This window comes from Elephantulus edwardii, unplaced genomic scaffold (assembly GCF_000299155.1).
Source record: "Elephantulus edwardii isolate Elephantulus edwardi_28Jun2011 unplaced genomic scaffold, EleEdw1.0 scaffold00091, whole genome shotgun sequence".
Taxonomy (NCBI): Eukaryota; Metazoa; Chordata; class Mammalia; order Macroscelidea; family Macroscelididae; genus Elephantulus; species Elephantulus edwardii.
In genome coordinates, this window is record NW_006399841.1 from 2,777,399 (window position 1) to 2,791,591 (window position 14,193).

General features: G+C 43.0%; 1 protein-coding gene across 1 annotated transcript in view; it reads right to left on the reverse strand.

The window, feature by feature from the left end:
* STAC (SH3 and cysteine rich domain) overlaps positions 1-14,193 on the reverse strand; it is a 160,594-nt gene that overhangs the window by 37,649 nt on the left and 108,752 nt on the right. Inside the window, exons 7-8 of the mRNA XM_006890605.1 lie at positions 8,459-8,523; positions 4,698-4,786 (exon numbers count right to left, since the gene is read on the reverse strand). Coding sequence (XP_006890667.1) covers positions 4,698-4,786; positions 8,459-8,523 — 154 coding nt within the window. The remainder of the gene's footprint in view (positions 1-4,697; positions 4,787-8,458; positions 8,524-14,193) is intronic.

Sequence of the window (14,193 nt, forward strand, 5' to 3'; positions counted from 1 at the left end):
CACTCACATCCTTACTGATGAAATTGTTCCGACGACTGGGAAAGAAGACTTCGAAAACAGATGCAGATTATAAAGCGATAAGGTCTCTGAAATGCACTGTCCCTCACTTTGCACTAAGTATGAAATCACACACATATTTATATGATCTCATTTTACACTCAGCCTGCCTACGATGGAAAAACCAAGACGCAGATGCTGAACAGTCTCTTCAAGCTGATGAAGTGCATTACGTGACAGAGCTGGAAACCAGGCACAAGCATCTCTCTCTCCCTCTCCCACTCCTCTCTCTCTCCCTCTCCCTCTCTCCCTCTCCCACTCCTCTCTCTCTCTCTCTCTCTCTCTCATTTGTCTGTTCTATTCTGCTACCTTGTTCTCGTCCATTCTCTGCCCGTGATAGTGGATGGAGTTTTCTTGATTTGCCTCTGCTCTAGAGGTTTGGGTCAGTAATGACCGATGGATTTATGAAGAAAGTTTCTTTTGCTCTGACACTGGAGCACATGAGCAGACTGTGGGAAGTATCTGCTTTTCTATGCCAGGCATTTAATGACGGAACTGCAGCACTTCTAAGAGAAGGAGTATCACTGACCTCGCTAAGTGAGGGCTGCACCCTCTGCTTCTCCTCACAGAGCTGTGATCACTGTGGGATTGTCAATAAAGGCTCAGTAGCGCTTCCTCCACATTGCCCTAAGCAACTGTTACATGTAACGTCAGATCAACGTCTTTCTTCTGAGGCATCTCTGTGTAGACTTGAGCTGCCAACTTCTCAGTTAGCTGCTAACCGTTTTGACAGTTTGTAATATCAAAGGACTATGACTGCGAGCCAGTGGTTGAATCATTATCAACTTAGAATAGTGTCAAAATAAGCCCTCATGGATGGCCAGGGGATTAAGTCCATCAGTGATTCCACGGGGGAAAAAGACGAGGCAGTCTACTTTAAGTAAAGATGGCGGACTTGAACGCCCCATGGACAGTTCTACCTTTTTCTACAGGTGGAGATGGGAGTGAGCGGGAGGACAGGGGGAAGCAGACTACAGGTTGGAATCTGTGTAAAAGTCACAAGTGGTCACAGGATCCTTTGAAGGAAAGGAAAAGGCAGCGGAGAGTGATGGAACAACAGTATATGGAAAAGCAGGGGTATCATGATGGATAAGGCCATACTGGGCCTTACGGTCCCTGAAATATTAGGGGCCTCAGATCAGTGGGAGGATATTGGATAGTTTTTTTTTTTTTTAAATTATTACTTTTTGTGCATGCACCATCAAATCAGATCTGGTTTAGATGACTGGTACAAGAGGAGATTGTCCCTCCTTCTCCAGCAGAGAATCTGGTGGATTTGAACCACATATCTCTGGGATTACAGTACAGCTTCTTAGCACTAGGCCACCAGAGCCCCCTTAGATAATGGATAGTTTTAAGCAAAGGTCTATGTGTTGGTTCCAGACCTCATGGAGGCCAAAAGGTAACATCCTTTCAGAAGAGAAGAAGCAGAGGCTGGCCAGCTCGTTTAACTGTTCTAGCATCCCGGGGCTCATGTGGCCGTGGAAGGGCCAGATTACACTGGACGTTGAGCACTTCTGACTTGAAGGGCCACATCGTCATGTTTGTTCTTAGCACTTCAAACACACGCTATTTTTATATATTGAGTAAATCCACGCTGATGGAATAGCCAACCTCTCGCTCTTTTCTTCCATCCTCCTTCCTCCTCCCCTTCCTCCCCCCCTTGCATTTCTTAACTCTGAAAAAGAAGTATCTATTCTGCAGCATTAAATCCAAATATTGGAATTAGCATTTAATAAGCTCACGCTGCGTGCCAGATATTATTAGCTAGTCACCAGTCCAAACCCAATGCACTGTTACTAAGCTGATTCTGCTTCAAGGGGGGCCTACAGGCCAGGGTAGAGCTACCCCATGGGGTTTGCAAGGCTGTAATCTTCTAGAACTTGACAGCTTCGTCTTTCTCCCAGAGAGATGCTTGTTGGTTCAAATGGCTAACTCTTTGGTCATTTAACCCACTGCTCTACCAGAGTTCCTCTATTTAACTGTGACATTCTTAAAAAGACAGGCTGTATCACCCCTATTTTTTAAGATGGGGATAAAAAAAAAACCCCACAACCCTAGAGATCAGGAAGTGAGGTAATAGGTTCTATTAGAAAGTAGGAGTTAGGGTGTGAATCCCTCTGTCCAACTGGAATGTTGAGAAGACCCCATTACACCCTACCATTGTCTCAGTGGTTAGATGATCGCATTACACCTTACCATTGTCTTAGTGTTTAGAAGATCCCATTATACTCCACCATTGTCTTAGGGTCTTACTGGGTCAGAAGGGAGGGAGAGGGGGCAAAACCAGGTAGGGTCAGTGGAAAGATGAAGCCTGGAACAGACTCAGTAGGTTTAAGTAAAGAGGTGCAGTAGATATTGATTATCAGTATTATTTTGGGCACGAAGTAAAGGGACAAGTTCTTAATGGCTGGCTGGAGTCCTGGGCTGGGAGGGACATCATTCTTCCTACAGAGTAGGTTTGTGGGAGGGAGGGTTGGTGGGACTACTGTGCAGTACCTGTGGGGTGGACAGGTAGGGTCTGGATGTGAATTCAGAAGAGAAACCTGGGCTCCTGGTCCTTGGCAGAAGAACTTTTCTCTGTTACTGCAGTGATTAGTGGCTACTACCTCATGGGAAGCCCATGCATGCTGGTTTGGACATCAGATCTCTGTGATTCACAGTTTTCAAAGGCTGACTTTCAGAGGGAGATCACCAGGCCTTTCTTCCTAGTGTCAGTCTGCAAACCCCACTAAAATCTGTCAGGATCACAGGGACACACAAGCTTCTGTGGTCAGGGGATAGTGGCTGTGTATGAAGGGCCTTGGAAATCGAACCTTGGGTCTCCTGCCTGGGCAGAATGAATCGCACCACTAAACAATCAAAGACTCTCAGACTTGATTGCTGAGCGGATACAAAACAAATACTTGTGGAAGTAAGGATTTACGCTGTTCTGATCTGTGTTGGCTTTGCCATGAGGCTCATCTTTGTCCTCAAGTTCACCCTTGAGGACTTCTGCTGTCCTCTCATCTCTTTTCTTCCCTAGGACACTGTTTACACTATACTCCCTGCAGACAAAGATGCAGGTGATTTAAAATGCTATTTTATTAAAAGGACTTTCCCTCCCACCTCCCCCGCCGCCCTCGCTTTGAGATTTGAGGAGAAAAAGAGTCCTCAAAACATCATTTCATTCAAGGAATTATACCAAAACCCCAAAGCAATGCCTTACACATTCTAAATCAAGCACCCTGCTTTTAAATTGGAACCTACGATCTCTTGGAAAAAAAAATAATAAAAAGCAAGTGTGATTTATCACTGCAATCTTGCAGTCGACGCGACACAGACATTTCACTTCTGGGAATGAATAGCCTGTTTGCCTGGGAGCAGACTGTAAACGTTTGATTCGTGACCAGACATCTTGACTTTTAATGGCCTGCAACCGACTAAAATAAGCACAGAAAAGTTACTACCATCGCGAGGCAGGGAGAAACTATTACTCAGTACCTCAGTACCATATTATGATTTTTTAAAAAATCTAATGGCTTAAAAAAAAAGTTTTCGTGTAAGACTGTGGGGCCTGTGAAATAGGAACCTAAACAGAGTCAAGCCAGTCAAGCCAGCTGCCACTGAGCCAGTTCTCACTCCTGGTGACCCTTTGCGGGGCAGGAGAAGCACCGTTGAACATGGGGTTTTCAAGGCCACGAACTCTAGCAGATCTCTAGACATTTCTTGGTGTGTTCAAACCGCCATCCTTCCTGTAAGCAGCTCAGTGACTGAATTGGTTGTGTCCCTCAGGACTCCTTGTAGAAGAGGAAATGATAAAATTTGAATTCCAGAGATCCCAGTGACAATTTCAAGAAAGACGCCATAATATTTGTGTTGTTATATGTGATTGAGTTGAAACTGATGCATAGGTGACTACCTTAGAGTGGTTTTCTTTTCAGAATCTGAGTTTGCTTCCTCAGTCAGGGTTAATTTGAGGATTAAACAGATATGACTTTGATTTCCTATCAGGATTCCCAGGATAGCAAGCACTTCTGATGAAGGCTAACTTCTTGAAAACTCCCATCAGCGGTCCTACTGGTCATTTGCTAAAAGCTCTCAAATCATTGAGTTGGGCTTGACTCATGACAGATCCACCACTGGGATTTCAAGAGGCTGTAAATCACAAGGGAGGAGACTTCCCATCTTTCTCCTGGGAAGCAGCTGGTAGATTCGAACTGCCTGTCTTTCAGTTGGCAGGGCAACTCCTTACCCACTAGGCCACCACAGCTCCCTGTTTTACTAAAGCAATTCTTCTTGAAGTATGGTCCTGGGGCTATTCGCATCAGCCCCTCCTGCTGTGTTGGAAATGGAAATCTTTCAGTTCCACTTCATGAGACCCTCGGGGGATAAGAACAGACAATCTGTCCTTTAGGTCATTTGGATGTGGACTAAAGGTCGCTGCTCTAAAGTGTTAGGTTGATTGGCTGATTTTGTGTCCTTGAGTCAGAACTGAGAGCTGACCCTTGAGTGGGTTTTCAGAGGCAGTAAATCTCATGGGAGGAGACTGCCTGTCCTCTCACAAAGCGTTAGGAGGTAGAACAAATGGAATAATTATTTTCACATGGACAAACACTGACTGAAGGTTATCTTTTTTTTCCCTTAAAAAAAGTTTTTACCTCATTTCCAAGTCTTCATTCTCCTGGGGAACAAATTTGTACAAGGCAACATAGGTGTTCATCTGTAATGTGTCTTTGGAAAGAGGTCCCTGGAAGAGAAAAAAAAAAAAAAAAGAGAAAACAGGAAGAGAGAAAAAAAGAAAGAAAACAGAAAGTGAAAACAATGATTTAATGTTTCTTCAGTGGATAGGATCTTATAGGCTAAAAAAGTCTAACCATTGTTAAAGGTCATCTTCAAACCTTAGATTTACTTCCATTTAGTTGAATTTGATTCCATATACTTTTCTTCAAATTAAAGGTTGTTTTTTTTTAAAAAAAATGTGAAAATTACATGAGTTTGGCCTCAGGAATGACAGTATTCTCTTTATAAAAATGATACATCAGTATCAGCAAATAAGTCCTGCATCTTAAAATTATCTTTTTAGTAATTAGAATAAATTTTGCCATCTAACATAGCCAAAGATAAGCAGGTATATTAATCTAGCAATCAGTTCTTTGATGTTGTAGAAAAGCACGGGATTAGGACTCAGATTGACTTAATTTATAAGATGGTTATCCAGCCTTTGGACCAATAAGGAAAGTTACTAATTTTGATAGCTCACTGTCATTATTGTCATTATGCTACATGTCACATCTTACTCCGAACGGTCATTAACCCTATGTGGGAGATCCTACTGTTAGTCCCCGTTTACAGACTATAAAACAGTGATATATGTCTAAATGTCTGTATTTTGTTGGTTTCTTTTTTTGTCAAATCAAAACCAACTCATAGCTGACCTTCCAGTGGGTTTTGAGAGGCTGTAATTCACACAGGAAGAGACTGACTATCCTTCTCCTGAGGAGGAGCTGGTGGATTTGAACCATGTGCCTTTGGGATTGCAGCACAGCTTCTTACCACTACATCCATATATATGTCTATACATAAAAAATACATATGTGTGTATATACATATATAGGTACAGATATGCTGCTTATATTTACCAAATAAATGTGAAAGTCATATAAAATTTTACAACTCATCATTTCTTTTTTTTTCTTTTCTATAATTATATTTTATTAATTTTCATAAACATTTACAGAGATTTTGGGTTTCCATTCATTCACCGCTGCACCATTCTCTCTACCCTCCTCCCAGTTTGTTCTTGTCCAAATGCCACAGTGCTTGTCAAAGCCAGTTCTGATTAATCTTCTTTGTCAGTGTGTCCTTTGCCATTCCCTATCACTCCTCCCTGAGAGAGACTTCACCCTGAGTCATAAGGAAAAGGGGATGGCGTATTCTCTGAAAGATATTTAAAATTATACCATAGATTATGTAATGCATAATTTTAGAATTAAATATACAATAATACACTTAAAATATGCTATATATTTCTGGCTGGTTTGTGCTGAGTGTGGGTTGAAAGCCTCTTGTTGGTGCAAATGAGGGACTGAGGCACGGGCTGGGGTTTTAAAAGTTTATTGGATTTTGGAGGGGCGAGGTATTTTGCACAGGATAGAGTTTGGCTCTGGCCTGGCTGGTTGGTGCTGAGTGTGGCCAGGAAGCCTCTTGTTGAAGTCAATGAAAGACTGATGCGCGGGCTGGGTTTTTTAAAATTCCTTTGACTTTGAAGGGGCGATTTCTTTTGTAGTGGATGGAGGTTTGCTCTGGCCTGGCCGGTTGGTGCTGAGTGTGGGTTGGGATCCTCTTGTTGGAGCTAATGAGAGACTGATGCACAGTCTGGGTTTTTTTAAAATTCATTTGGGCCCAAGGGCCTGCGTCTTTTGGGCCTCATTTTGTGCTTGAAATGAACATTTTTCTTTGTGGGATGGCACTGTTCTGTCACGTCACTGCACTGAGGAAAGTTGGGATTGCTATGACACTGAATGGCTTTCTTGCGCTGCTTCAAGTGCCATAATGGTTATATACGGCCGACAATGTTTACTATAGCTCACAGATTAAGACAGGCTTGGAAGTAGGAGTAACATCCACTTCCCAAACATGCCTGTGGAAACTCCATGAACTTTGAAAAAGGACAATAGTTACAGAACGGGGTTAATGGCTTTTGTTTATAGGGTTGCTACTCAACAACACTTAACAACAACGACATAGTGCAGAGTCCTTGCCTCCGTTTTGGAGTTGGGTGAAGTGGTGGACTCTGTAAGATGGTGCTCTCGTTTTGGTTGAGGATCTGTGTGAATTTTGTGGTTGTTTTTTTATATAACCTGCTTGTTTGGAGTCAACAAGACCTCCTGGCGGGCCCTTATATATAAAAGTTGGGCCCCAGGGATTATATTTTAATCCCTTGTTACCATATTCTGGAGGAACATCCTTCTAAGATATACAGCACTCTGGTCAATTTGCTGTGCTGAAGTCATCTGGGTTTGCTGTGACGCTGAACCTTGTGCCATTGGGATCTCAAATGCCATAATGGAACAACTGTACCATAGGTGTGCCAAACACCGTAATGGCTGCCAATAGTGGGCAGTGTTTGGAGGAGCTTCCAGATTGATTCAGGTTTGGAAGCAGGAGTGGCATCCACCTCCTAAACCACATGTCTCTGGAAACTCGATGAACTTGGAAAATCGATGATAGTTATAGAAAGATTTCAGGACTTTTGTTTATATCTATCTATCTATCTATCTATCTATCTATCTATCTATCTATCTATCTATCATCTATCTATGTCTGTATGTGTGTATATATATTCTTCTAAGTTGTACAGCACTCCTCTGTCAATTTGCTGCACTGAGGTAATCTGAGTTTGCTGGGATGCTGAACCTTGCGCCACAGGGGGATCAAATGCCATAATGACTGCCCATGGTGGACAGTGTTTGGTGGAGCTCCCAGTTTAAGACAGCTTTGGAAGCAGGAGTGGCATCCACTTCCTAAACCACATGCCTCTGGAAACCCTATGAACTAGGAGAAACTACGATAGTTATAGAAAATCTTCAGTCCTTTTGTTCATAGGGTTGCTATGAGTCGTGCTTGACTCGACGGCAATTAACAACAGAAGATACATATGAAAGGGGGGTGGGGGATATATGGACGGAGATATATATATATATATATATATATATTTATATATTTATATATATATTACATACACTATACTATATATACACACATACGCACGCGTGTGCACACACACACACACACACACCTGTATATATGTAAGTGTCGCATTTTGCTGCTCACCAAAGGTGGGTGGTTCAAATCCACCAGCTCTCCAATGGAGAGAGATATGCAACCTCTTTCCCCTCAGATTTAGAGACTTGGAAACTGTAGGAAGAGTCACTATGGGTCTCAAATGACTTGCTGTAGAGGGCTTCAAGGGTTTTTGTTTGTTTGTGTTTATATATATGTGAAACACCAATAAAAGTGGCACATAATTCTATGTATTGTTTTGTAACCTCCCATACATTTTGCTGGCTTCCATTCTACTCTATGGTAGTCAAACTTAGGTTCCTTATACTTATAAAAATGAATGAATAAATATAAAAGTATATACTTAATATAATAACATATACTAGAGAATGAAATGCTTTATCCATTATATATTACTTGCCTATAACATATCTAATTGAAACACTGCACAAAACAAGATTTTTCTTTATGACCTTGGAAGCATTCTGATCTGTCTCTTGTGTTCTATGCTATCAGTGCAGACTGCTCTATCTAGTCTTTAAAAACGCTACTCTGGGACCCTCTAAATTGATTTCACCACCCAGTTGGGTTGTGGTCTGCACTGGGCTCTTCCATCTTTGGTGACATTGATAATTACCTGGTGGTTTATGTTCTTTGCTGGGTCTCTGAAATCATCCGTGCCATTTTCTGGATACGTAAACACTGAAGGAGACAAGAGAAAGAGGGGGCTTCGTGAATAGTCACCAAGTTTGGGAAACACACCTGCAAGGTGCACCATATCCCACATTGTGTAGCTTTAATTCTGCCGTGTCCTGCCTTCCTCTCTCCTCTGGGACCCCGTCTTCATGTTGTCTTCCAGGTGAGCTTCCTCTCCCTCCCCCTCATTTACTCTGTTCAACTTCTTGGTGCTTCTACCACCATGTCCATGCCTCCAGACCTGCGTGCATCCCCCTAGCACTGCCTGCCAATGGGGTGGTCTAAATGCGTCCTGATGTGGTAGTATTCGTCTCATAAGCAGATACCACATCTCCCACCTTAACTAAACATATCATATCACATCATTTCATCTCATATCATCTCATATCATATCACATCATATCAGGCGTTGCTGAGATGATAAGTGAAGCATAACCCAGTACGGCTGTATTTGAATTAATCCTGTCTAAATGCCAAGTTCTCTTAGCTCTTGTCAGTATCTTTATCCTAATTTATTAATGACATCTATAGTCCATTTTTCAAGTGGAAGGTTTTCATCATCAGTAAATTTCCTTGATCTCTTGTTGTCAATGGATTTAGGGCTGTTATTGGAATGGAGCAGAATGCACGTACTTCCTTCAGATTGTCCTTGACATGTACATTTCTCCTCTTTCTGCATTTAAATAGCCACTCTGAGTCTTTCACTAAAGAGCGCATCTTCTCAAACTGGCGGAATGTTTTCAGTGTGCACAGACGTAGCTGAGGGAATGCATTTAAGGGTGCATGGGCCCTACTTTAGCTAATGTGACAAGCCAAATCCATCACTGTAATCAATATGCTATTCATTTTCACCACGCAAATATTCCGTAAACATAAATGTGGCTAATGTTTCCTAGGCTTGTCTAAGAGTTGTATCTACATTGAACTAACATTTCAAAAAGAACACATTGCCATTTTATTCTGCCCCTCGACTTCCCTGTATATTATCAAGAAAATATATTAGACAGGAAAGAAAACATTCATGAAAAACTCTATCATTTCTTTCAGGTCCTGTACTGTCAATTCTAACTGTCCAAGAAATAGACTCATTAATGCCATGATTCAGAAAACACACTTCAGAACAACAGCCCTTATGAACACCCCAGGGCTTGTTAAGTATCTATGCTCTGCAGTGTAGGCCAGGCGTTCCCACTGAGGCGTCTTTTCTCAAGGTTATGTCCTCGTTTATCCTGCTGACTCCCAGGATTTTTCCTCCCTTTTTCGTGAAGTGAAGGAGCCCTGTGGGCACAGTGGTTAGGTGTGTAACTGTTAACAGAGAGGTGGGCGGATTGAACCCACTAGCTGCTCCTCTGGAGAAAGATGAAGCTCTTTGCTTCCACAAAGATTTACGGTCTTGGAAACACAATGATACTTTAGAATTCCACTGTCCTATAGAATCCTTGTGAGTCAAAAGCGACTGGACGGCGATGGGGTTTTGGTCTGTGCACAGGGGCTATGATTCCCTAAACTGAACACACTTTCTCTGTGTCTCTCTCCTCCCTCCCTCCCTTCCCCTCACTCTCCTTCTCACTTTCTTTCTCTCTCCTCCTCCTTTCCTCTCTCTTTCCTTCTCTTTCTTCTTCCCTCCCTCCTTCCTCACTCTGTTTTCCTCATGTGTTGAACTCTGGATTTGCACCTCACTATCATTTCCATCCCCCAGGAGCTTCCCTTTGCCACCAGTTCAGTCATATTGACAAAACATTCCTTTTTAATGCTTTCCCCAAGCAGTTGGATGACTGGGGAACATTTCTGTGACTATCCAGCCCTCCACATTTTTTGTAAAGGGTACCTTATATGCTTTTAGAAGACTTGAATGATCTAGATACTGAATATATGTTGTGAAATACACCATATGTATTGTATACCTCTTGTTGTTGTTGTTGCTATATACCATCGAGTCGCTTGCGACTCATAGCGACCCTATGTACAAGAGCTCTAAACGCTATTCTATCCTGTGCCAACCTCGCTATCTCAAACGCACTCATTCCCACCACTCCCGTCACAGAATCGATCCATCTCATCAAAGGTCTTCCTCTCCTTCGCCGCCCCTCCACTCTGCCAAACATGATGTTCCTCTCCAAGGACCAGTCCCTCCTTGCAACATGCCCAAAGCATGTCAGACAAAGCTCCAGAATCCTTGACTTCAGGGAACACTCTGGTTTCACCTTCTCCGGGACAAAGCTGTTTGTTCTCCTAGCAGTCCATGGTATATTCAACACTCTTCTCCAGCACCACAGCTCAAAGGCATCAATCTTCTTTCTATCTAACTTAGGAAGTATCCACAGGACGCAGAACGAGGTGGGTGGGGGTGGGGTGGGGCAAGGACTCAGGTCTCTGCCAACTGATAATTAACACACCTGCCCTTCCTCCTCTTCTTCTTTTTTGGTGACAACTTGAAAGTCTGACCTACAGTACTATGTATTTCAAAAGTAAGGTCACATTCTCTCCCCCCCCCCCCCCCCCGACAGAGCTTTTTCTCTCAGGGCACAGATCGCATCTGTGCAAACTGAGCTAATGCTGATTCTTTTTTTTTTCTTTCCCTTTTTCTTAATATTCTTAAGTAGATAAGACTACTGAGTCCTCTTTGAAGAATATTTCTAGGAATTGATATTGCTCATGTTCTGTTCCCTCTGCTTATTTCAGGGAAATTAGGATCACAGAGAGTTACACAGAGCTGCCATTACTGAAGGCCACCAGTGACATCATTCCTTGGCATTTCCCGCTGAAATGTGCAGGCTTCAGATTTTTACTTTCTTCCTGTGCTCGTTACTTCGCTGTGAGAGGCTTTCCTAGAAATGGAGCTGAAGGTACAGATCACGACCTTCTCCATGTTTATTCCTAATGCACCTGTTCGTAGTAGTGAAGCTGGAAGCCAGAAACACACTGTCGAGATCTCTTCTAAGCAGAGATGACACTCTTAGCAGTGGAGAAAGCAGTAAGGGTTTTGCCCTCTTGTAGGTGGCTCTCCACCCCCCATGTGCCTGTTCCTCTCACCAGGGAGGCTTGCACACTGCTATCATGCTGCAAGTCCTGCTGCCAGTATTTCAAATACTACCGTGGTCAACCCTGGTGGGCAGGATACTGCTGTTTCTAAATGAAGATACACTAGGAAGAGAGGCCTGGGTACTACTTCTAAGAATTAAGCAATGAGAACTGTAGGGGTCATGAGACAATGTGACCCTGCATAGTCCTGGGGGAGAAACACAAAGCTTGTGAAGTGGCAACATCAGGTTCAGGTTGCTGTGCTTTGGAGCTGACTTGATAGCAACGAACAGCAATGAAAACAGGGAGCTCTGGTGGCTTAGTGGCAAGAAGCAGTGCTGCAATCCCAAAGGCACATGGTTCAAATCCACCAACTGCTCCATGGGAGAAGGACGGGCAAGCTCCTTCTGAGCAATTTACTGCCCTTGAAAAAATACATTCACACAATGCAATACTACGCTGCACTGAAAAACAAGGAACTCATGAAATATAAATGGGTGATCCTGGAGGACATTATGCTGAGCGAAATATCTCAGTCACAAAAAGAGAAATACTGCATAGTGCCACTGTTGTAAAACGGGACTGACATCAGGGTAGAGGGGAGACTGAGAAAGATGGGATAAATTACGTAAACTGCATTCAAACAGATGAGGGAGAGAACTGTTTAAAAGGGCTATACGATTGGGTATTATGGTTATGACAAGAGTCCAAATGAAGGCTGCACAGTGGAGTGGACTCGGAGGAGGGTGTGGGGTGTGGATTGTATACCAACAAAAGAATTTTTCTTTTACTTTTCAAAAAGAAGTACAAAGGGAGGGGGAGGAGGGGTGGACAGGGAGAAAAGTGCAACAATGAATGAGTGGAAATCCAAAGTCTGTAAATTTTCATTAAATAATAATAATAAAAGAAAAACCCAGTGGAGAGTCAGCGCACAACAGCAGCAACAACAAACTGGCTTTGGAAATGTTCTTCAGGGGAATTTGAAAGATTCTGCCTGACAGGTAGAAGTGATATCTGTGAGCGCTGTGTGTTTTCTTGGGCTATAAACTTGTTACTGTTTTGACTGGCGTGCAGAGCATTCCTTCGGGAAAATCCAGTACCCTCCCTGCGTGGCTGGTAGAAGAACTTGGATCTCCTGAGCTGTGTTTTCTTTAGGTTGTTTCCAAAACTGCATGGGGAGGGGATTAAAACCAATCAAAGGAAAATGTTTTAAAGCAAACTGCTGCATAATTAATCCCCTTAGCTTCTAAGGGGACATTGTCAAGGAATCTATGGCTGATCAAAGGAATTGTTAATAGATCTCCAAAGCTTTTAAGAAGCCTATTATTGCTTGCTAACTTCTTTCCACAGAGCACTTTGAATAAGGCTGTGGAAATGCTTGCTTCTCTATTTCTTGCAGTGTAACGGGGAAAAGGGCACCAAATAATCACATTTGTATTTTTGAATAACTTATCCTGTGCCTCAGTTTCCTTGTCTCTTTGGAATGGGGTGTGTGTGTGTGTGTGAGAGGGAGAATGAGAAGGGGGTGGGGGAGAATGTGTGTGTGTGTGTGTGTGTGTGTTAGGGAGGGTGGGAGAGAGAGAAACAAAAGTGTTGGACTAAAAAATTATCTCTAATCTTTTCAAATTTTAATGAGCATATGCATTATAGGTATGTCTTGTTTTCTTATGCTTTGAAGATATGACATTATTTTCCAAACTGAAGATTTGTGGCAACTCAGTATCGAGCCAGTCAGCACCGTTTTTCCCAGCAACACGTATTCACTTTCTGCCTGTGTGTCGTATTTTGCCAATTCCTGCAATATTTCAAACGTTTCCCCGATTCTGTTCCACACTGAATGGACTGACAGCCCACCTCCTTACGCTCGAGCCCCCGAGCCCCCGTATCTTCAAGATCTGCCAGTATGTGAATTGAGAAGTTGTTTCGACAGGTCTGGAGCAGGCTGGCATCCTGTATTCCCCACAAGTTTTAGGTAGAACCCAGATTGCAGGTCTATGTACTTTTTTTGAGCAGTGAAGCTCCGAGTTGAATCTCTGTATCTTTATGTGATGACTTTCCTAATACAATCATGATTCTTATTAATGGTTCTTGAAGGTTAAAGTTGTGAGTCAACCTGGCTGCCCATGAGTGTCTGGTTTGACAGTGATTCCTTTGATCAAAACTGACGTAGGTTCATCTCCATGGTGAATTATGCCATAGGCAGCCAATCAGGGGAAAAGACTTCCTAGGTGGTCTGGTGTGCGTTAAATCTATACAGAAGTCTGGCAGAGCTCTCTTGCTTTTTGCATTATCTGGATCTTGCAACTGTTTTTCACTACCTGATCTCTCTGGTTCTTTGAACCTGAGCCAATGACCTGTCATTGCTAGTACTTGTCAGTGCCAAGGTCCTGCCAGTCTTGATGTTTGCCAGCCTCCAAAGGCCAGTAGCTTGTCATCTTGGGGACTTCATGTTCTGCAGTTACAGGAGTCAGGAGAAGCCTCAAGCCATGTCTGCCCCTCAGATGTGGGACTAGCCATCCTCTACAAACAAGTAAGCCAGGTCTTTGCGAGGTCTCTTTTCCTCTCCATCCATCCATCCATCCATCCATCCATCCATCCATCCATCCATCCATCCATCCATCCATGCAGCATGGCTTCTCTGCCTAGTCTAAGACT